A 24,785-nucleotide genomic window follows, 5' to 3' on the forward strand; every position below is an offset into this window, starting at 1 on the left:
CAATGCTGGAACCAATTTGTTTTTAATTTTTATATGTCCTATTAGGAGTTAAAATTTGGAAATACATTTACGTTTGCTGCTTCAAACGAGTGATTTTTAATTTATTATTCACAGATGGGTACAAAGGCCCAATTTCATCAGAATTCAGCAGTGTTAGCCATTATGAATGTCGTGAGAAGTCAAGCAAAAATGACACATTTTATTGGCTAACTAAAAAGATTACAATATGCAAGCTTTCGAGGCAACTCAGGACCCTTCTTCTTACATCTTGTCTGAGTTTATCCTTGCATTATTTTCTGGGTTATTAAGAAGGGAATCACAATTTAATCAGTAGCAAATATTTTATTTTTTGGTTTTTTTGATCTTTATTTCACTTTATACAATTTCTTGTATTAGGAAATTTATTAGTTTTCGCATACCCCTTGGGGTCAGAGCGCAGGGTCAGCCATTGTACAGCGCCCCTGGAGCAATTACAGGTTAAGGGTCTTGCTCAAGGGCCCAGCAGAGTAGGATCTCTTTTTGGCAGTGACAGGGATTCGAACCGGCAACCTTCTGGATACCAGCACAGATCCTTAGCCTCAGAGCCTCCACTCTGCCCAAATATTGATCAAATAGACTGCTTATGACAAAATGTGAGCAAAATTTGCATCCATCATACAAACTGATCACACACACTCTCATGGTATATTAAGAGAATGAATTAGAACAATTACTTGCACGTAAAATAAAGTGCTGCACAATGAGGGAAATGCCTAAAATTATTTTCCAATCACAACTTGTTTTTTTTCTAGTAAAACAATAAACATAGCACCACCCTAACAGGTAAACTCAGCTATTAAGTATGTATATTTGTTTTCAGTATTGTGCAGCATGTTTTATATTATTGTTTTTGAATGATAATAGTGCATAGGTGAAAAATCCACATCACTTAATTATTTGGTGTACCATAATTAAATGCTGTATATACACTTAAACAGCAATATTAAGAATACAGTGAAATAATACCTTCCATCGTTTGTCTGGACGTGCTTTTGGAATGAACCTTCCATCAAACATATGAGAGAATGGACCATGGCCTATCACAATAAAAAAAAACAACAAAAAAAACTTTGTTAGATACTTGATAATAAAATGCACATTATGTACCTGTTTAAAAATTACTAATACCATTCAGTAGAAAAGTAAAAACTGTGGTGTAAATACTTAAACATGTTTCACCTTTAAAGACACACAGTACAATAGCTGTGGTGGCAGAAATAAAATGTACATTAACTTATCTAGCTGATGCCTTTATCCAAGGCGACTTACATTTGATATTTAATTGGTTAAGATAAGATAAGAACTTTTTTCATCCCGAGGGAAATTCTTATGTCATTGGCATGTTCAGTGCACTGCGGTGGGTTGGCACCCTGCCCAGGATTGGTTCCTGCCTTGTGCCCTGTGTCGGCTGGGATTGGCTCCAGCAGACCCCCGTGACCCTGTGTTCGGATTCAGCGGGTTGGAAAATGGATGGATGGATGGATGGATGTTCAGTGCAACAAGAGAAATAAAGATAGTACAATGAAGATTTAAAAAGAAAAAAAAAGAAAAATTGTGCAAATATACAAAAATATGACAGTTGTGCAAATGTACAAAAATATAACGGCATATGACAAACATATGACAATTGTGCAAATATACAAAAATATAACAGATTATTATTAAATACAGATTATTAGTCTAGGTTATGAAAAGTGACTTAGTACTTGTGCCTAAGTAAAATGAGCTAGCCGCTTGTGATGACAGGATGGGTCTGACATACCGCCATAAAGGCTGAAAAAGATCACCTACAGAACAAAGAGGAGTTATAAAGCCTAATTGCCACAGGTAGAAAAGATCTCCTGTGGCGTTCGGTTCTGCATTTGGGGGCAATGAGTCTTTTGCTGTGTGTGCTCTGATGGTTGCTCAAGGAGGCGTGCATGTGGTGAGAGGGGTTGTCCACGATACTGAGGAGCTTTTTCAGCATTCTCCTCTCGGACACCTCCGTCAGATCCTCTAATTTGACGCCTAGGACAGAACCAGCCTTTTTAATCAGCTTGTTCAGCCTGTTGTGATCAGCTGTCTTCACCGCCCTGTCCCAGCTCACAGCTGCAAAAAACACCACACTCTCCACCACAGAGTGATAAAACATTGCCAGCATTTTCCTGCATACACCTGTTACACCTCTTTAGTGTTTTCAATTGGAGCACAGGCAGGTGAAATGATTTGCTCATGGTCACACAGTGTCAGTAGCAGGAATTCAACCACTATGCCACATTGCCTGCCACCACTACTAACCTCATAATTAGTGGTTATTTCTGCACAAGCCTTGTGTCACAAGATAACATATTCTTGTTTTGCATGCTAGTAAACTTAGTCAGTGGAATTTTCTACTGCATACTGACATGCGTACAGTCAAAAGAGATATTCTTGAAACTACAGCTCGACTGATTAATTACGTACAAGATCAGATCAGCCGATAATTGGCATTGGCAGAAGCGACACTGATCATGGACCAATCAGGTGCCAGCATTTTGAGTGAAGAAAGTTCTTCAATTGCGCTTTGGTGGACACACAATTAGTGTGATCCCCAAAGTGGAGGTAAGTGTAGTTGAGAAAACTCCTGATTTCATAGAGTAGGTAAGCCTTATTTGTTTTTAGGGAATAATATACACATCGTCAACACATCATACACAATCCCAGTGTCAAAAGATTGTTTTCTTGGCTTAACTAGAATCTATTTCACCATAGCCAGCAAACATTCAGGGCTTTGTCTTTTCTTTACACAACAGTAAACCTACTCTTCCATTTCAAAAGTAATTATGCCATAGACAATAAACATAAAATGCTTAAACTATGCCTCTGAGTGAGTTTTTTGCATTAACAAAAGGACACATTTGAACGTAGTCCAGTGGCTGCAGTCTCTGTTGGCGTATCCCAAAAGGTTTTGTAAAAGAACTGAATGGGCTGCCCTCATTGCTTTTGTAAAAATTGAAAGCAATATTGCAAGTACAGCATGTTACCTTTAATTGCTATTTTGTTTACATTGCAAATTTACAATATGTCATAGTAGATAAATGATATAATTATGAACTTCTGAAAGGCAATTGTCCAAAGTATAAACAACTCGGTAGCTGCACAGACTATACCATGCTATTCTGAACACGCAAGGTATACAGCATCACTTAGTGGGTGGAGAGGGTTTGACTCTGAAGCATTAAACAGTATTTTTCTACCAATAAATAAGTACCCTATTAACAATATTGTCTAGGTTTGTCAAATTTTACAAAAATATGGTTCAAATTTTCATATTAAAAATAAGTAAATACTCAAATTTATCTGCGGTGGGCTAGTGCCCTGCCCGTGATTTCTTTCTGCCTTGCGCCCTGTGTTGACTGGGATTGGCTCCAGCAGACCCCCGTGACCCTGTGTTAGGATATAGCAGGTTGGACACTGGCTGACTGACTGACTGAAATTTATTCAAACATAGGTTAAAAGTTCTAAGTGCTACTACAGGTACATATGTACCTAACATGGATTTGAATGTTTCATTATTCTAATAATTTTGCTTTTTTGCCTGTCATGCATTTGGCAAAGAATGCAGTATTAATGACATGCGCACTGCACAGCCTTCAGTTAAAAAACACCACCCATCACTAAAACATGATTTTCTGTGCATGGAAAGAAACTCAATAAAAAAGAACTATGGACCTGCGATACTCCACATGCCTGTATGGACTTGTGAAACTTGTACAAAATTGCTCCTGACTACTTAAACACATTAAAAGCACTCGTTACTGTAGTCCTCTGCACCTCATCCAGCATTCTGCTCTGCTATTTGACTTTCTGATCCACTCTGATCAGGAAAAGTAATATTTGGCTTGTCCACCATCATTAGCGCCCAGGGACCAGGGGCCTCATTTATAACGCCGTGCGTAGAATTCACACTATAACATGGCATACGGACAAAGGCAGAAATGTTCGTACGCACAAAAAAATCCAGATGCATAAATCTGTGCGTTTGTCAACTTCCACGTTCTTCCGCTACATAAATCCCAGTCAGCGTGAAAAGTAATGCATGTGCACACGCCTGCTGTCCCGCCAACTCCTCCCAGAATTACGCCTCTTTGAATATGCAAATCAATAGAAATAGCCCTTAAGCTCAGCCTTTTGTGAAAAGACAATGGCAAAAGCACGGGGGAAAATAGAAGAATTTCAGCAAATACCAAGTGGAGGCAACGAAAAATGTACTATTTGTTGGTTTAAACCAGCATTTCTCAACCTTTAAGTATTTGCAACCCGAGTTTTCATTTTTTTGAAAGGAGCCCACTAATACCAATTTGTTCTTTTTTAATTAATGATATATCATAGATGCATATTTTATTATACCTACTTAACTTTTATTGACATTTTTCTAACTCTATATTTATTTTTCTAGTATCAGAATGTAGTTTAGGTTAATTTGTTTTGGTTTCAATACATGTATTTTTCATATTTTCGATTCTTGTTTTCTTTTTTTCATATCTTTGCGCCCCCCTTTTTGTTACTTCACGTCCCCCTTGGGGGGCCCGTTCCACAGTTTGAAAACCACTGGTTTAAACAGTGGTATAAACAACAAAAGGAAGTTGATCGAGCGACACAGAGTGTCTGAGAAACTCGAAAGCTCAAGTACATAAAGTCGCACAGTGCCCGAAATAAAAAAAGAAGTTGTCAGATATCAAAGTCGCCGTGAAAAGGCGAGTTGTAGCCCACCGTCTGAGTGTCATATGAAAGCTTATTAGGGTACAGACAAAAAAAATAGGCACACAGTGGGGAAAAAAGCACGAAATGTCAACTTTAATCTCGAAATTTCCACTTTAATCACGTAGTTTATTTTGTCATTAAAGTAGAACATCATAAACTTCATCTTAAAATCGTTTAATTTACTAGTTTCTCAAATCCCATCGTAACTAAAGTAGTACGTTACATGCTTTGTTTTGTATTTGATCTTCTATGTGCTCTGTGTGTGAATCACTACGTGTTTCTTAAACTGGCTTTCTCTTCCTCCCACAGGACACATAATCCATTACATTCTTGATATTACAGCTCTCTGAATAATTAAAATACTGAGATGTATACTTGATATAATTTTCAAGATGATAGGAGTTAAAGCATGTTATTAAACATGGGAACACGGTGGCGCAGTGATTGTTCCTGCCTCACACAAGATGCTTGCTGCGCCGTGCATGACCTTCGATGAAATAATTTATTGCAGCAGTACTGTCTCTTTCAAACGTACTAACCCCCAATTCCTGTCCTTCCTTTTCTTTCTCCAAATACCCAATGCCACACAATCAGCTCTGTAATAGACGTTAAGCCATCTGTAAGGTTAGAACGCCAATTCTTCAAAACGTTTAAGGAACATCGAAATATATTCATAGTACAAGTTTAACTATTCTATCCAGTTATCCTTCCAGTGTTGCGCCAGCCCCAGTAAGAATACAACGCGAGGTAGGAACAATCCATGAACGGAGCACCAGCTCCTCACTAGCGCTGCGGTACCATGTCCTCACATGTTTAATTATTAACAATACAGATTATTTAAATGATGTTAACATTTTATCTGTATAATATTTTCCTGCATTTCATCTTAAAAATGATATTGTCATCATATGTAAATACATGCTTTATAAAGTGGCTCAGATTGTGTAATATTATAACTGTATCGCAAGTTTACAGTGAGGTAATTGTACTTATAAGTACAAAGTGTTCCACAAGGAGCACTTGATGGACTGATTGAGTGCATTTATAGTTCTTGGGATGAAACTGTTTCTGAACCGTGAGGAAAGGCTCTGAAGTGTTTGCCGTATGAGAGCAGTTTGAGGCAGCGTGTCCTTGATGCTGTATACCGATAATTCTCTTTCCAATCAGCTGCTGTAGAGCTGTGATTCCCCACTCAGATGCAGTGATATAAATACTCCGAGTGGTATAGCGAGAGTAATATGGAAAAAGATGATCCGCTGTGGCAACCCCTAATGGGAGCAGCTAAAAGAAGAAGAAGGTGCAGTGAGAGTAACAACTCTAAAGCAGCTACAGTATTTAGAATAGTTTGGCCATTCTGTGGACCATTATATTGTTACAGGTTAATTACAATCAGATGCATTAAACTAATAAACAATATGTGGTTAATTTCAGTATATTTATAAAGCCGGGTCAGGGATGTGGATCTAAAAAAGAAAGGGAAACACAATGGAACAGTAGCACTGCTTTGACGCTGGGTGCCGCCAGTTTGCAAAACTGAGCGGAGAACTTGCAAACGCCAGGGTTGGAGCTACCATGAAAATGTGCGTGGCTTTATGCCAAGTTTAGGTTTTATACATCGCAATTTGAGCATGGAAACGGGCGTATGCAACATTTTTGTGCATACGCACCATTTATACATGAGTCCCCAGGTGCTCAGTGTTATGGGCAACATTTATGAGGTCAAGAAGCACTCTCTCCATGTTGTAAATGTAGAGAAGCAGTGCTTCCTATATTAAAACCTCCTTATACTGGAAAGAGAGTATTAGTTTGACCATGTTACTAATATTAGCTGCTCTTAACAATAATCAAGTTTTACTGTTTTATTGTTTTTTTAAACAGCACAAAATTTAAGAATATAATATTGTTTAGCAATTTTGAGTATTGTCTTATATTCATTATTTAATGTGAATTTCCCCTTGGGATTAATAATCTATTTTAATTATAATGATCCTAGCTGTGCTATCCATCTAAGATGGGTTGAAATGTAAATAATCAAAGTAGACCTTAGTTTTAACGTTTGCAGTACACCATGCTATTCATACATCTCTGTTATATGCCATGTGGTATGAGATTTGTAAAAGCAGTGTTAATGTTTGTGTTGTGCCATCTATTGGAATGATGAATTTATTTTTTTTTTTTGTTCTTTATTTCGCCTTATACAATTTCTTGTATTAGGAATTTGGTAGTTTTCGCATACCCCTTGGGGTCAGAGCGCAGGGTCAGCCATTGTACAGCGCCCCTGGAGCAATTACAGGTTAAGGGCCTTGCTCAAGGGCCCAGCAGAGCAGTGGCCTTTATGGCAGTGACGGGGATTCGAACCGGCAACCTTTGGGATACCAGCGCAGATCCTTAGCCTCAGAGCCACCACTGCGCCTAGTAAATGCTGTATATTTTATTGCTAAAATGTTTGTGATGTGCCATCTCTTGGAATAACTGAGACATAGCAACCAGACGGTCACACAGACAAACACTTATCCTTTTATTAAGGTGCACAGTTTACCTTTATTGTCTTTATTGCTACTTTATAATATTATTATTACAATTATTTTGTTTTTCATAATTTCAAAGTTTTATGTATATATAAAACCTTTGTTTTAATATTTTTCTACTTGACTTTTTTTTCCCCTTCAAGCTCAGGGAGAAGATTTATTTATTGAGCATTGATATTGATTATTAAAAATCACAGACTCATTTTATTAGAGGAGCATCAAAAGCTCCATCTGCTCTGACAATCTCACTCAATTCACTTGGTGGGTTGCAAAGACACTTACATAAAAGAAGTGGATCACAAAACCAAAAAGGGAAAAATACCTAATATTAAAATCAGTATTTTTAATTACTAAAATAGTCCTAGCAGGCTTACGGAGATGAAAGCCTTAGTGACACTGGAAAAGCATAGTAGAACCATGTCTTAGACAAGGGAAATGTTTCTAGGCATCAGTGGAAAAACCTATAGTGAAATAGCCCTACCCACTTCTTGAATTGTCAATAAATTACCTTGGCTTTGGTTTTGCCAATGCCTCCAAATATGTAAAGTATGCATAAATATCAACAGCTGCAAATACAAATGTACATCAACAGGCCTTTAATACAGTCAAACTATATGAAGTATTTTTGATTTGCTGAACATGCATGAGTCTATGGCAGAGGCAGACATAGCACCTTGTATAACTTCAGTACAGCCAGATTTCAAACAGAATGTAGTTTCAAAAACATTGTATAAGCTTCATACATGTGACAATACATGTGTCAAATAGGACAGGTCAATAGTATGGGACCTGTACGTCTCACTCCTTGTGCTGGTGGAGATTTAGCAATAGTCTTGACATTCTTTGCACCATTGTGAGTGTGCAAGAGCAGGATGCACACATTCTTCCCTTCCTGCATGTTTGGAAAACTGAGAAAATGGGAAGGAACATTTCTTGCTTCTTGCACCACTGTGGGTGAGAGTAAGTAAGAGTACAGAGGCCATGCCTCTTGCACCATGCGAGTGTGAAAGAGTGAGAGTATGACAGTCACACCCATCATTTTTTCTCAAGCACAGGTGAGTGAGACACATTGAGTATATGACAGACCCTTTTGTTGTCATATTAGAAAAAGAGTGTGTCACTATGCAAGCTGCAAATTTTATTTTTGGCATTTTCTTCCTTTATATATTCTAATGACAATGTCATTTGCATACATTTCCTCCTCTTAAGATGAGGTTTTACTAAATTACAATTTTATTCCAGATGTTAAGTACACTACTTTAAAGCCCTTTTTAGTCTCCTTGTAAATCTGTACAATTTCACCTAATAATTGGCATGTTTCTTAATAATTAGCACATAAAGTCTCCTGTGGCTTAAATTAACCTACCTGCAGAATGCAAGAGAATCACTGCTAGCTTCTTGTCCCACATTTGATGCAGTGCTTAGAATTTGCTAAAAAAATGCATGACACTTATAAGTGCTCAACTAAACTGAAAATAGCCTTTCACTTACATATAAAATATTATACAAAGAAGTGTACCTAAATCATGACAAAGTCCGGCAATTTGTACACAAAGAACATCTCTCTCATCAATCTGCAGTTCTGGCTGCCTTTCACGAAGAACTCCTACGAGCCGCCCTGCCAAGTGACCAACTCTGAAAAAGATGAAAAAAAGCATTACTCTAAGGAGTTAAAAAATATTTCTAGTGGATAATGCCTACTCTCTGCTTTTCCACATTGAACAACGTGTACTCAGAACACCACATAGAGAATGTAACTCAATAAGGCAACTTTCCAAGCCTAAGAATATTATTTGAATACTTACCCAATTGAATGCTCAAATCTGTTGTGGGATGCTCCCGGGAAAACAAAGTATGTTCCTCCAAGCTGTTTGATGTAACGTAGCCGCTGAAACTGGGGAGTGTCAATGATTCTGATCAATAAAGGATGCAGCTCAATGTGACCATGAATGGGATCATTGAATACCTACAAGTCAAAGATGAACCATCAGAGACAAGTATACAGCCTAGCAGCATTTTAGGAACTTTTTGATTAGCAAAATGAATTGCCTATTACACAAATAGGACAAAAGCTTCAAGCAGTACTTGCTGATATCTGGCTAGTGCAGATGGCATGAATATACAATGAAAGACTAATATAAAATAAAGGTCAAGCAGCTATTTTGAGGTCAAATGAAGCAATGAGGATCTTTCAGAATTGTTTGCCTTTCCTTTTATCTTGTATATGCATTTTTGTGAGGAAATGCTGAGATGAGGATTGCTGAACCCCGCCCAAATAGTAACCACTATATTCTACTAAAATAAAGTGGACAATTAAGAAAAAATCTTCACAATGAGCAAGACAGTGTAGTATCTGCACTTTTAAATGATAAATGTTTTGCAAGTCATTTCGTCATCCTGGCCATGGTACAGATATCTATTAACCCATTTCCTGACTTACTTTATCTAGCCCATACTTGTGAAGCATTGGTATTTATTCTTGCAACACCAGCAGCAAAGTGGAAACCATCCCTGATCAGGCACAGTCAATCACCTCCACCAACTATGAAAGAAAACCAGTGACTGTAAACAAAACCCACTTTATTCTTTCCCCCTTTGTAGGAAAATGTCAACTGCATGCTCAATACCACGAATAAAATATTAACAGTCATACATAGATCTTGAATGATTATCTTCTGGAGAGTACTGATGCTTATATAAACAATTCGTTAACTAATGCTGAGTAAATAAAGCATATTTTCTGTCTAAACATGTGGTTACATTTAGGGGTATATTAGGAAAAAAAAAATCAGGTCTTCCATTTTGCCGGTTTTGTAAAGAAAAGCACTTTGACATTTTAGAACACTGAAATGCAAGTTTCCATGATTTTCTATTGTTCTGCTTGTACTTACAAAGCTGGCATAAATTTTACATGACAGCAAAACAGAAACGAAATCACTGCTGACTTGGAATCGAATTTAATTAATCGTAATATTATCTTCTGGAGTACTGCATATATCCTGCAAATGTATGAAATCATGGATTCCAATAAGTACTGCCAACCTGAAGTAGAGAAAGTGAAATTATTTTCAGCTTCTCTCTGTAATATTTTTGACATGAAGAAGATAATTTCAAGCTCTGAACAAACAAGGAATGCTTTCACCCATTCATTTTAGTATAATGAAAATAATACAGAAAACTTACATTCCATTATTGTCTGTCCCTAAACTTAACCAGAAATGTATTTACAATCAGTTTCAACACAAAATGTTATTGATAACAATAAGAGAAAGGTTGGGGAACTATACTACTGAGGACGACAAAGCCTGGGACAACACATAATAAAGAGAATCATCCCAAAAAATGTTGAGAGAAAGCAGCTGGTATTTTGTGATACCTGTTCAAATGATCTATTTGTGGTAATGGGGGGCTTTGGAAAGACCCAGTCAAAGAAAAAACTGAAATTTCATTACGATGTCATGGAAAGAACTAAACCAAGGAGTTCATAGTGTAAAATACAACAAGTCTAGGTTGATGCATACCTGCAAGATGAAGTGGGACAAAATTTCTGCACAAAATTAGGATTGAATTAATTCCTACAGGAAACACCATACTATAATTTTTGCTGGTAAATGTGGCATAACCAGTTGCTAAGCCCAAAAGGAAAATGACTGTTTCCAAAAGAACGACATAGAATATCTAGAACCTCTTAATGAATGAAAGAACACAACTCACTGTTACACTTTAGGTCTCTCTTAAATTACTATGAATTGATTAAAAGCAGAAAAAATAATCAGATGTTTGCCTTACCTTCATTTTGTCAGATAGAGTCTGACACTGTAGCTGACGAAAGAGATGAACAAGTTCTAATCGGGGACCAAGTGGGCTGACAAAAAAAAAAAAAAACAAATAAATTGAACAATGGAGGGGGACAATTAAAAAAATCTGGTCTAACAATATTTTGTTCAATTTTTAATATAAGGGGTGGTTAAACCATGACCTGTATTATGAAGTAATTTTCCATTGTGAACTCCATTAGGAGGCCATTTGCTAGTAGTTTTATTAATACAGTACAATGCTACAGTTGATTATATACAGGGTGAGTCAAATTTATGTTAACACTAATGGTACTGCTATGTATATACTTATATACAATTTTTGTGGACAATTTATCTGCCACTTATGGTACATGTGTTGAACGTATGAAGTATGTTTGTGAATAAATTGTTTCCGCTATTCAAATGTTACCATAATTTTGACTCACCCTGTAGTACTGATCAGACAACTATCATAGTTTACCTGTCTCATTTCTCACATTAAATCATTCTTTATTCAAAACTAGGTTCTAACCTTCCAAAGCAAAAGTTTCCATTCAACAAATTTTATTTCCTGATTATAGTCGTGGCAGCTTTAGCAGTAGTAATAGTAGTTCAAAGACTACTTAAAAATTATAGTCAGCTATAAGTATTGTTATTTAAGAGGGCACAGTGAAAGCACATACATACATACAAGCGCATATTTGAATAAAAAAAGGACTGACCGAGGTGTAGACTGCAATTGTGCTTACATTTATCATTGACTTACCACTGCAGTTAACATCTGACCTGTAACTAAGCGAATTCTGATCAAAACAATAAATGCAGAATAAAATAAGAAAGAAGATAAAGACTCAAGAAACCAAACAGATCATCATTAAAGAATATAAAAATGTTGAACATGCAAATAATCAGTGTAACAGTAATCTAACACCTGGTCTGTAAATAAAAAAAACTCTGACAAGAAGCCTATAAAAGTTCAGGACTATAAGCTGACTTCACTTTATATAATCCTGGCTCCTGTTAGCAGGGATGATTGTTAATTCAGCTAGCCAAGGCACCGTTCTTCCTCTCTAAAAGAAGCACACAACCTGTCCGATAGCAGGGCAGGTCATGCATCTCTGCTATGCTACTCACTAGTAACATTGCTTAAGCTACTTAGTAGCCTTATCTCTTATCTCTGTAACATCTTTACATCTTGCCTGAAGAAGGGGCCTGAGTTGTCTCGAAAGCTTGCATATTGTAATCTTTTTAGTTAGCCAATAAAAGGTGTCATTTTGCTTGGCTTTTCTCTACAGAAGTTCTGAAATAAAAGTGAAACTAATGAAATAGCAACAATTCAAAGAAAAAAAAAAATCTTAAAAGTGTGTATCCGGAAAACCAAACACGGGGGTTGGCGAGCGAAGCCCCCTAGTCATTCTATAAATTAATATTACAAACCTGATTAGTCTCTTATTCCAGCATGGCAATATGGGGTGGTGGAAAGCCTTTGGCTATGCCAGCTGCATTCGACATAAAGCAGGAATGAACCTATGAGTGAGCCTATTAGGATGTACTGAGTTGCCCAATCACTTCTCAGAAGAAAAATGAACAATACACTTTTACAGTATTGTAGATTCTATGAAAACAGGAGTTAACTGATATCTTCTTAATTTGTACTAAGTCTGGTACCCTGGTTTAAATTTTCTTTTTTCAACCCCTTAACACACATTTTTAAGAGAGTTCAATAATGACGTTCTTTAATAAAAAAACAAAAGATCCTAGAACTCTGAACCATAAAAGTAAATAATGACAGCATTATAAATTTTAAAATAGGTCCTTCGAAATAATTAGCAATAAAAAAATTTTTTTGAATTCATTCATTTCTTTAGCTGTCACTATAGGTACACTATCTGGACTTCTGCATATTATGTGATGCTTTATGTTGGTTGGGCAAGCAAGTAGGAATTTGACTGTAGTTTGTACCCAAGACAAAACTACTAATACAACTACCCTTTCCATAAAAGTGACTGGCCTGGTTTTATCACTTTGATAATTAAAATTTTACTCATATTTAGATTCCAAATTTGAGGTTAACTTGGGCACATGAAACAAAATACGTACACACACAAATCTAAATGTACAAGGTGAAATGAACAATGGGTACTAACAGAAATAAATATATTGCCAAATATGGAAAAAAATCTGTTAATTATTTCAATAAGCATTTCTTTATTATTTTGCCTACTGTAGAGGAAAAGACAATTTGCAACTTAAAAAAAACCAAAGATGACTTAAAACCATACCTCTAGATGCATCTGTTAATAAATGTCAGTTACAGTCAAGCAGATAAAGGTAAGCAGTTTCCATGGCTACCAGCACACATACTGTAGAACCTGCCCTGAATAAATAGTCCGCTGCCTGTCTTTGTGTTTGTAAGTTGACTACTCAGGGCAGGTTCTACAGTATATGTGCTGGTAATCATGACCAGTCAACTGCTAAACACAACTCATACATTTGTATGTCCATATTTTAAGACACACAACCCAGTATAATTTTAGGAAGTTTTGGCATTATGGAACAATATTACATAATGCGATATTAATTTCTGAAAGAAAAGCTGCATTCGTTTTAAGAACTCATTCTCTAGAAATAAAACAAGGTAACCACTTAATTAGTAACTATCAATGATAATTTTGCAGATATCTTTACTCCAGTCTGCCACCCCCTGCAAATTTTAGATATGGAAAATAAAAAAATAGTTTCTCACCTAATTCCAATTTTCTCCAGCGCAACCTCAGAAATGTAGGGGAGGCCAATGCCTGTGATCTCTGCCTCTGTAAATAACACATTACAGTCAACAGAAATCCTCAACTTCATTTTAGAAAGCATCTTTCACAAATATTTTTATCTAACATACTACTTATTTGTACATTTAACACTAAACAAATTAAGCCTGAGTAACCTACATACATGAATTCCACTCCCCAATTTTACTTTTAATCAATATATCAGTTTAAAAAAAAAAAAAAAAAAAAAAGTACTTAAGATGTTTATCCAGAATGTTTCATGAAAACGCAAGAAATCTGACATAACTATATGTGCAAATAAAATAAATGCTTTCTGGTCAAACTCAATTAGGTGTGTTGCAATCTGTAAATCTGTGACTATACCCTCTTTTACGTGAAATTTGTCACTTAGGTGACGCTTTTAATATTGATTACCATGTCCAGGGTACAGCCTTTAAAGTCACAGGGTAAAGCAGACATTTGGGAAAATATGTTCGCTTGGGAACAATAAACTCAAGTCTGACATTTCTTCAACATGCAGGTTGCCTTAAATACTATTTACAAAACTTTCCCTAAATATTTTTTAGTAATCACTTTGAATTTGAATGATTTACCTAATCTGCTTGGTCAAAGAGAGATTTGACTTGAAGTGGGTTAAAGGTGTGGTTTTTGTTTAGCCAAGACAAAAAGTATGACAGTTATCTATGTGGCCCACCAATTACCAGTTTCACAGAGTATTACCATAACTATAGGCTTGAAAACATTCTCTCTGGTTCTTCAATTGGTTTGAATAATGTATGGTCACACTGTTGAGTGTATCATGTGTCGCAGTTTAGTTTCTTTTGTGGATTTTCCATTAAGTACTGTACTCCTTTTTTCTACTTTTACATCCTAAAGATGTGTATGGTAGTTTGACTGACTACTCCAAATTGGTTCCTCCAACCTGAATTGTGGTTACACAATATTACATTATACATAAAAGTAACGTTTACATAGTACATATTTTAAAAATATATATATTAATACTTAATTCTGAATGCATGCAGCACTGCCTCTAAACACTTTCAAACCTGGCTCGTTTTTCACTTTTCTTGCTAAGGCAAATTAAGATTTGCTGAAGATGTTCTAAAGGTGTTTAGGTGTGAACAGACACTGTATTTCTTCCATTGGCTCGTCTCCAACAGGTGTTTCCAACTGTGATTGTGTTCTTTTGAGTCATCATTGTGGGTGGTGGCACTTTCTTTCATACTTTTTGAGGTTTCACGAAAGACACTTAAGGATCTCATGCGATAAACCTCAGATGGTATTTTCCAGTGCATGTTAACTGACGTACCTTATTTTGTTTGATGCCTAAAACTCATATGTACCTCATTCCTATCAGTACGTTAACCGACAACTCTGATTGATTTGTATATTACTTTTAATAACAGTAGTTCTACTGTGTACTTTGATGCATCGGTGTATGTGTGCAGAACATAAAATATTATGCATGCTATACTGAATTATGATAACCATTGTTACACGGATTCAAAATATGTATTATAATTTCGGTTTATTGTGGCTTTGAATTTAAGGGTTGACCTTTTAGGACAAGAGAGGTATAAAACGATTAAACTGCATTTATACAGGCTTGTGCTATAAAGGCGCGACATATTAACTGAAGGCACATGTGTAAAAAAAAATGCGCAGACAGACGGAGTCTTCCTTACTGCACGAAGTGCTGAATGAAATTCATAATAATAAGGCCTTACGCTTTACTTCCCGGAGTAACGTAACTCCAAGGAGGGAGCCGATCAGAACTGTTGACTTGCCAGCTCATGCGCTGTCACTCCGCCGGCTTACCTCTAAAGGCCTGCTCCCAGCGCTGCATGCCCGATAGGCACAGAAAGCTGCACACATCCTCCACCGACCAGCGCTGCCATCCCGCTGCATGACTAACAGCTGTCGATTCTTTTTTTTCTGGTGTCCGAAGAGAGCTTGCCACATCTTCAGTTCTTGCACGCTTGTAACTTTTTGAATAACTCATTATGCGTTTCATAAACATTAACTTAATCCAAAGATGATAAAACAAAAATACATCCAAATTATCAGGAGCAGCCTTTCCGATGCCAAACCCGCCTGGTTTCCTCGGTTTAATAAAACCGCCTCAAAAAAGCAGCACAACCTTCACTGGTCGATGACGTCACCGTCTAAGCAAAAAGTTACCGTATAATCGTTATAAAAAACGCACACTCTTTTTAAACCATGGTCACATTTATGTACACTAGAATTCCAACCAGTGTTCCTAGAGAATATACATGCTAGAGCTGGATCGGAAAAACAAAGACGGTGGGATTTTCGTCGCATTTTGTCGAAGTCATTTACGTTGGCATTGTTGGTTTACCGATGGTGCGGCTCTGTGTAGTTGGTTAAGAGACAGATAAACCGGAATTTGGTCATTTCTTCATTGCCAAGTGATCTTAATATATTTTATGCGTTTCATTGTATTTCTGATATTTGTACCTCAGAATGAGTGTAGAAAAGTAAATGGCTATATGACATTAATTTTAAACGAATTATATTTGTGGTGTTGTAAGGACGAAAATTAATTCGAGACGGTATTAAGATTCATACAGCAGTCATTATCTTTAGCTGAAAAACACGTTCGTTGTCTAATTTACAACTTAATAGCCGAGCCGAGCCCTTCGGTCGAGTAGGACTTCAGCCAGCTGTAAGTAAGAGGTGGAGCAGATGGATGGCTTTTATCAGTGGCCACCCAGACAGAGAAGTGACCAAGAAGTGACAAGATCTGAACACCTGACACAGAAGTGACAGGCTCCGCTGGTGGCGCAGTGGCCCTGGCAACGGGCAGAGAACGAGCAGGTACGTCCGAAACGCCCGGCCTTTGCTGTTTATTAGGAACTGCATCTGCCAAATAATGTGTAAAAACAAATTCCTCAAGGTCAGAGTAGTGAGTGTAAGTATGTTAAATGAATTGAACACAGAAATATTGTAGGAGCTAGATAAGTTCTGTGTGCTAGAAAATCTAGGAATTCCAGTAAAACTAAATATCAAGATACCTGGTCTTTGTAAAATGTTTCTATTCCATTTATACATTCTTGACCCCCACTCACTCCAATTCAAGATCATGGGGGTCCAAGATGCTATTCTGACAGCACCAGTCACAAAGCAGGAACAGTCTATCTCAGGACAGTCTATCTAAAGGACCATTTAAATTAGCAAAACTGTCTTTGTGATGAAAACCAAAGTACTCAACGAAAAATCCACCCAGATATGGGGAGAATGTGCAAGTATAACAGAGCTCAACTGGAGTGTGGCTGCTACAAGACACTCACTCACTGTGAAAGGCCAGAGAGTTTGGCTTGACTGGCAGAGATGGTCACATTCCACTCCATGTGCAGAGGGCCAGACCTGAGTTTGCTTTCCAGATGCCAAGTCGAGCAGCTCCAGTTACACAGACTCCATGCATGCAGTAAACAGGCCAGGATTCAAGTCTGATCTTGTAGAGCGGTGAGGCAGCAATATAAATACTGTGCCAGCCCATGATGCTATCCAAAAATATTTCTATTGTTAATTATATTAGAAAATACTGTCTTATTTTTAACATGCAAAATAATACTTCTCTACGTAGCATCAAGTCTCAGTCCAGACTCTTTTCCTGTGTAGTTTCTAGTTGGTGGAAGAAGCTACTCACCTCCATCCGAACTGCTGACTCCCTCAATGTATTTAAGAAGTAATTAAGACCCATCTGTTCTGTGAACATCTATCGAATTGATGAAAAAAAACTTTGCTCTGTGATACATTATATTCTTCGTTAATTTGCGTAAGTTTAATTGCTTTAGTGATTGTAATCTATGATTGAAAATGTATGAGTTATTACATCTTTTTACTTGTGGCAATCAACTTTTGTTACCCGTTCTATTACACTTGCTGTACAAACATACTCCCTAGCCTAATGTTACTCGATTGTTACCTCTTGTGTAAAGTCACTTTGGATAAAATCATCTGCCAAGCAAATACATCCATCATCCAACCCGCTATATCCTAATACAGAGTCATGGGGATCTGCTGGAGCCAATCCCAGGGCGCAAGGCAGGAACAAACCCCGGGCAGGGCATACACACACACACACACACACACACACACACTACACACTAGGGACAATTTAGGATCGCCAATGCACCTAACCTGCATGTCTTTGGACTGTGGGAGGAAACTGGAGCGTCCGGAGGAAATCCACGCAGACATGGGGAGAACACGCAAACTCCACGCAGGGAGGACCCGTGAAATGAACCCAGGTCTCCTAACTGCAAGGCAGCAGCACTACCACTGCACCAAGCAAATACATGTAAATTTAATATAAATAACAATAGTTAATATATAAAACAATTTATATTTGACAGACCCCTTTATCCAAGGCAATTTACAAGATTAGAAAAAAAACACTTTGAAAATTGGTCAATGGACCCCATCAAATAGCATCAATGTATGTAACAACAATTCAGTCAAAACATATATGGTATCATTCTGTCAAATGTCTCTCAAGGTAGGATCATCTGACAAAAGACAAACCTCCACAAACATAAGGAAAGCAGATTTATTAGCCAGCCTCTAACTTTCAAAAAGTGATGTGCATTTAAGGTAAGGTCTAATAAAAATGTGAGAGGTATACATTTAGCTAAAGCAGGGGAAAGTAAAACCAAGTCATATTGTTATATGTTTAAAACAAGATTTCATATGACGGCATTTATACTTTTTGTTCACCAAATTCTAATCTTGCAGTTTAATTAAATTATTCTGATTTTCTAAAGCCACATGGGTTTAGCTCACAAATGGTTTATCAGAAATAAAAACATTAAAAGCTGTTTCTGTGCCCTGTATGGTCTTTTTCATTTAAGTTAAGACTTTAAACACATGATCAACTTCATCTCTCATTCAAGAAATCACAGTCCTGTTACTTTGTTATAGCCAACTGTAGATTGCTTTTGAAATCTTTACAATCATTATTTACATTTGATCTGTTCTTGTGGTTTGAGAAAGTCCAAAAGACCCCAACTGTTGTTTGGTAATCTTAGTAGTCCGCACAAAGCCAAGTGTGCATTAGCCTATAGCTATATTTTGCTTACTTTCTATAGCAGGACCAGAGTCTCGTCTGTCTCGCTAAAATAACAACTTGCATCAATAATTAGTCATTAAATCAAAACAAGTACCATACAAAAGAATATAATTTTTCACTGATTTTGTGAAATTGTGTGCTATATGAATCCACAGTTTTAGTTTTGTGGAAATAAAATACTGTGCAGGGTGCTCAGAAAATGTATGAACTAACACAGTGTGTTTAAAAAGTTGTGTGTTAGTGAGATGTAACTCACTTAATGGTTCAGTAATGGTATGACGTGCCTCAAGTGTAAAGCCGAAAGGGAAAAGGAGTGAAGAGCTCCACTCTAATCTGTTCTCTTTACCTTTCAATTTTATTTGCTGTTTTTGATTATTTATCTTTCTTTCTTAATGCAGTTTTGAAGTTTAATCAGGACACATGTGACCCCACCACACTGTTACATGATTATTCCCATATATATTTTCCTGCTACAAAATGAGTGAGCACACATCAGATGAGTTGGAGTGTGCAGAACAGTGGGAACGAGCTCTATTTACTTCAGCGTTGATCCTGTTCACAAATTTCTTTGCTTCAATCTAAACAACAGCTACAAGGCGAAGAGAGATTGATCATCCAACGAGGAAAATGACACACAAATATAAACCAGAAAACAGTGTAACAGATGCAAGTAAAAACAATAATAACAAGAGAGAGATGAACGTGCAGCAATTGATGAAAACCACAGTGTCAGAGATCCATCACAATCTACCACTGTTGACAAAGCTAATTTAGCACCTTCATTCAGGCCTAATACTCAAGAATGCTACTCACCAATCTGAGCTAGCTCTACAATCGGATGTTCACCCAGATGTCATAACAGCTGTAATCAATCATATCCAATATAATTGGGATTTGTGTGCTGGGTGTGCATTAATATGGCTGGCATTGGGGGTGAAGGGTTCACTAACTAGCGTGTCCTCCCACTTCAAAACCCTTGCTCCACCAGTGGCTACCACCATAGTAGTTAGTAGTAGCTGCAGCATCCTGCAGCCCTGAAATGAATGAAGTTATGTTAATATAATACTCTGAGAAATGAGACTTATTAGTTTAGAGAAATAGAAACTAAGAACTTTCAACAGGACCCATAACTTTTAGAACTGAATCATTGTTTTGTATTGTGTTTTAAATTTTGAAAATTTAGTAAATATCCTTCTTTGTATTACTTGTTATTTTGTCCATGTCCCTTTACTCACCTTTGTGTAATTAAGGCCTACAGGTATACACTAAAGCTCCCTGCATATTCCTTCTGTTTGTTTCAGTTTTGTGCCATTCATTATTCAGCTCACCACAGATTTTTAAGTGTTCTTATTTTTTGTTCATTTTTGAATTCACTTTCCTGTTTTTTTGATTTGCTTTTGACACTTACTTTTTGAATGGTTGATAATAAGTTTTATTACTAACATTATAAAGATTGTTTTTGTCAGTGAGTGACATGGGGTTTAATGTTCCTTTCTCCCTTTACTATATTGTTTGTAAGCTTGGCCTTCCTTAGAGGCACAGGGTTTAGTCTGCCTAGGTTTTTCTGGGCCAAGCTTACCTTTAATGTCTTGTCCTTACTAGAGTGTTAAGGTTTAGTGTTTTGAACTGAAGGCCCTTTTCGAGTTTCAGATATGCCACACCAACACACCAGTAACAACATACTACCCCTCAGTTGCTGCTTGTATGAAAATCTTATAAACTGAACAATAATTGTACATTTTCCTACACAAATAATTCAGCTGCCTTTTAAAAAGAGATTAAGGTTAGGAATGAAGTTATCTTAGAAATTTTAATCTTTCTTTAAGCAGCATGTATATTTCAAAAATGAGCAGATTATTACTTTTTAAATACTACAATAAAATAACATTTAATAACTACTTGTTCTGCTTACCAAGTCAACCTAAATTTTAGGTGTCCATAAAATTCACTGCCTTTATTTCATTCACCAAGCTTACTTTGCTGCTGAAGGGTGAATTGTAGTCCTTCAAAGCATTTTAAAGATGACATGTATATATCTGAACATTGGGCTGTTATTTTTGAAAATGCTTGGCCATGCTGTCTGAGCTCTTTGGTTGTGTTTGGAATTACTAGTGCATGTTTTTTCATGATATGCTGAACAAATTCGCCCAGCTAAGCCTGCTGTCAATAAGCATATCAGTACACACAACAATCATGTCAAATCAACATTTTTGTTTCTGCAGAGCTGGTAAATGTGATAATACGCACATCTCGCCAAGATGAAAGCTCAAATCAATATCACCATTTTAATACTCTTCCTCAGAGAAGATCACTTCTCACCTACTACAGCTTAAACAAAATGCTTGCTGCCATTTGAAAAATACCATGCAATTAGCAAACCTCCAGCATCAGGAAAGCCTGCGTTATGTACAATAAACAGTTGTTGGTTTTTGTGTCAAAATTGACCAACTGGATTGCTCCCCCTGCCAATCAAAGGGTAACTGCCATTGTATCACTAGGTCTCCCATATTGATTTGTTACATAACTTGGTATCCTGAAGACACTGAGTCTGCAAGAGGGTAACAGGTCAAATCCCACTTATTCAGTTGCCTTATCTGAGTGCAAAAGGTCTTTCACAAGAAAGTAAACACAACAAGTTAATAAATCTGCTGTAGAGAACGTAACAATTCATCCATCTCTCCCTATGTCTTTGGCAGAATTCAGATTCTAAAAAGTGTGTGTTTAACATGTCAAGAGGGTCCAAGTTGTATGTAAGAGGCCTTTTATAATGTAACACAAACGCTGGTATTACTCTCTGTCATTTCATGAGTAGAATAAACCTGTTGGGTGTGATGGCTCCTGACCTAACCAATAATGCAAGAAATTTAACCTGGTAGGTACACTTTGGTAATTGCCCTACAATGGACTGGTGATCTGTCCCGGCCGGGTTCCTGCCTTGTATACATTTCAGCTAGTACAGGCTTCTTCTCCCAATGACCCTATAAGTATTAAATACAGTATGTCTGAAAATGGATGGATATTTTGTTAATGTATTAAAGGTTATAGATGATTGTGCTTCGCTACTGAGATGAACAGAGCTTAAAAATTTGTGCCAAAAATTGACATCAGAAAGCTCATCATTAAAATTGTTCACTAAAGCAACTGTGCAATGCAATTCTCTCTGTTATTCTTATCTCTAAGTTCAATACAATATATTTTTTATTTGTTGGTATCTGATGATCCATTTGTTTAGAACTTGTTTCTAACTTATTCTGTGTCATATGTATGGTATTCCAAGGTTTATTTCAACACCTATGACAATCAAAAGTGCTCAGACTGCATTTTTGGTAAAAAAGTTGTTACATTTTTCATCATTTTTTGTTGTGATTTACATACCCAATATTTCATTTCACCAGAACACATTTAAGATTTGTCAAGGTGAGGAATTTCTACTCGCTAATCATGGTGCTGGAGTACACGTGCAAGTAAGAATTTCACTGTACTCATTATGATTGACAATAAACCAAATATGCTTGTGTGATGCAGATGTTATAGGCCATATGGAACTTTTATTGAGTAGTAATAATCAGTACACACAACACTTGTGCTAACCTTTTAAATACACTGACATCTTCCTCTGTCCAAACACAATATCAGTAGATGGGGGTTTTTTTTTGCCAGCTATGGTTAAACAAGTCCCAAGTTCTTGGGAACCTCTACATGCAAAGTTTCAAATCACATAAGTGACAACATGAGACACTCAACTGATAAACGTAAATGTACAATTGGCCGCCACCGCCTTTGCTAAAGTAAAGTGCCTCTCTAGACAATCGCCTAATTTTGCCGATATCGAAGGGTCAGGCCTGTTTCTTGTTTTTCTTCTCCCTCTTCATCTCTTCCCACTTCAGTGTGGGGGTGGTGTGTCTGATCAGTCTTCTCTATACAGCTTGATCCTGAGCTTCCTCCCAGTCAGATTCTTTTCCTTCAAATCTTCTTTTACTTTATCCATCAAACTCTGCTTAGGCCTCCCCCACTTCCACATCCCCTGTATTTCAAATTCCATCACTCCTTTGCCGACATATTTATTGCCTTTCTTCAGTCCATGTCCATGACACTTCAGCCTACTTTCATGTACTTTCTCAGATATCTCTCCTACTTTGTTGCACTTCTGAATGTCTCATTTCTTATTCTATCCTTCTTTCTGTCCAATTCCCTGCATCCACAGCTCTCTCCCACAATGGTTCAGTGTTAGGCCTCAAATACAAATATTGGAAGTCTATACTAGGTAGTCTAGGAGACTTGTAACTGCTCCTTCTCCAGGAAAAAAACTGAACCAGACTAACTCAAATACTTGTTTTATTTCCACCAAGGTTTTTCCAACGGTCCCTGTACTCTTCCTTGACATCTTGCTACCCTTAGCATTCTTACATGTCATAGATTAATACTTGGAAGCCAGTTTACTTTTGTGACTGATTCAGGTTTCACCCTGTTTTTCTTAATAGTGGAAAAGCATTGTTGCTTTCCAATGAAAATATGGGTGAGCATCTTTAATTTATTTCACCGTAAGGCTTGAGCCATAGTTATGTCTTGTTTTTTCATTATGTTAAAAAACAATGTCATTGTTATAAACTAAGAGAATGGATCTGAATTCCAGCCTGATCACCCTCTGTCTGTGTGGAGTTTTCATGTTCTCCTCTTGTTTGCATGGATGGCAAACTGATGACTCTAAATTTTGATGAAGTAAGAGCAAATTGTGGTGTGTGTGTGTGCAAGTAAGTGTGTTGTGAAATAGACTGTCACTTCCTTTACATTTAATATTGCCTAAATAGGCTCTGGGCCTCTGTGGCACTGAAGTGAACATAATTGGATTTGGAAATGAATGGATGGATGATTAATTAAGGAGTATTCTGTATAGTCCACCAGTGCTACAGAGGCTACAGGTTCTCATTGTATTCTGTTTCCTAATTCGAGGCAAAATGATGTCCCTCATTATTTTAATTTCCTGACTTATGTTTTCAAGGGTCTGCACTTCATTTAGTAAAGGACTAGTAGTGGTATTATTGTTACACATACAGAAAGCAGTGAAATTCCTACCTGCAAGTCCAGCCAACATGCAACATTGGCACTCTCCGGCACTATAATAAACAAGAATGTATATTAAAAAACAGATCTTTGTTTTAATTAATGGAAAACACAAACTGACTTACCTCATGTACTTCTTACTCCAGTGTTTATTCTCCCAAACCTTGTGGGAAAAACACAGAAAAACTCCACTTCAATTAGCAGATGGATGTAAAGGTATTTATTGGCTGCTTCTATTTACCTATATCGAGGAGTCTTTTCACAAAATCTGCTGAATATAATTTAGTTTTTACTTAATAAAAATGGAGAAAATACACCACTTTACTGAATGTTGTTGCCACAACAAACATGATGTAGCTGCGTTTACCAAAAATTACAAAAGTTCAGCAGCTCTAGTTTGCAAATGAGATTCAGCAATAGCTTGACACTCTGAAATGATTCCACAGACAAAATATTTTTGTTTTTAAAAACTTTAGTAAAAATTAAAAGTAAAACAGTTTGCACAAAAGGAGAAAAAATTGATCTAGCAAAGAAAAGTTCTTGTTTAAGAAAAGTTCTGTTAAAGCTTATAAATCTTGTTTCATTTCTTTAAGTTTGCTAATACAGTTGAAACATTTCTAAATGGTCAGAAAACTGTATGCCTATCCCATTTACAATCGGCAAAATGGGTCTTTCACTTCATGCTAGCCATGCGACTAATCCCAAACACAAACTGACTCAGTTAACACACTGTATTGCAGATTAAAGCAAGAAAGTC

The 24,785-nt window shown here is 36.8% G+C and overlaps 1 protein-coding gene across 1 annotated transcript in view; it reads right to left on the reverse strand.

Moving 5' to 3' along the window:
- samhd1 (SAM domain and HD domain 1) overlaps positions 1-15,985 on the reverse strand; it is a 44,833-nt gene extending 28,848 nt beyond the window's left edge. The window contains 6 exon segments of the mRNA XM_028811597.2: positions 1,006-1,076; positions 8,809-8,924; positions 9,095-9,255; positions 11,079-11,154; positions 13,833-13,899; positions 15,694-15,985. Coding sequence (XP_028667430.2) covers positions 1,006-1,076; positions 8,809-8,924; positions 9,095-9,255; positions 11,079-11,154; positions 13,833-13,899; positions 15,694-15,895 — 693 coding nt within the window. The 5' untranslated portion in view covers positions 15,896-15,985.
- Positions 15,986-24,785: the final 8,800 nt, after the last annotated feature.

This window comes from Erpetoichthys calabaricus, chromosome 10 (genome assembly GCF_900747795.2).
Source record: "Erpetoichthys calabaricus chromosome 10, fErpCal1.3, whole genome shotgun sequence".
Taxonomy (NCBI): Eukaryota; Metazoa; Chordata; class Cladistia; order Polypteriformes; family Polypteridae; genus Erpetoichthys; species Erpetoichthys calabaricus.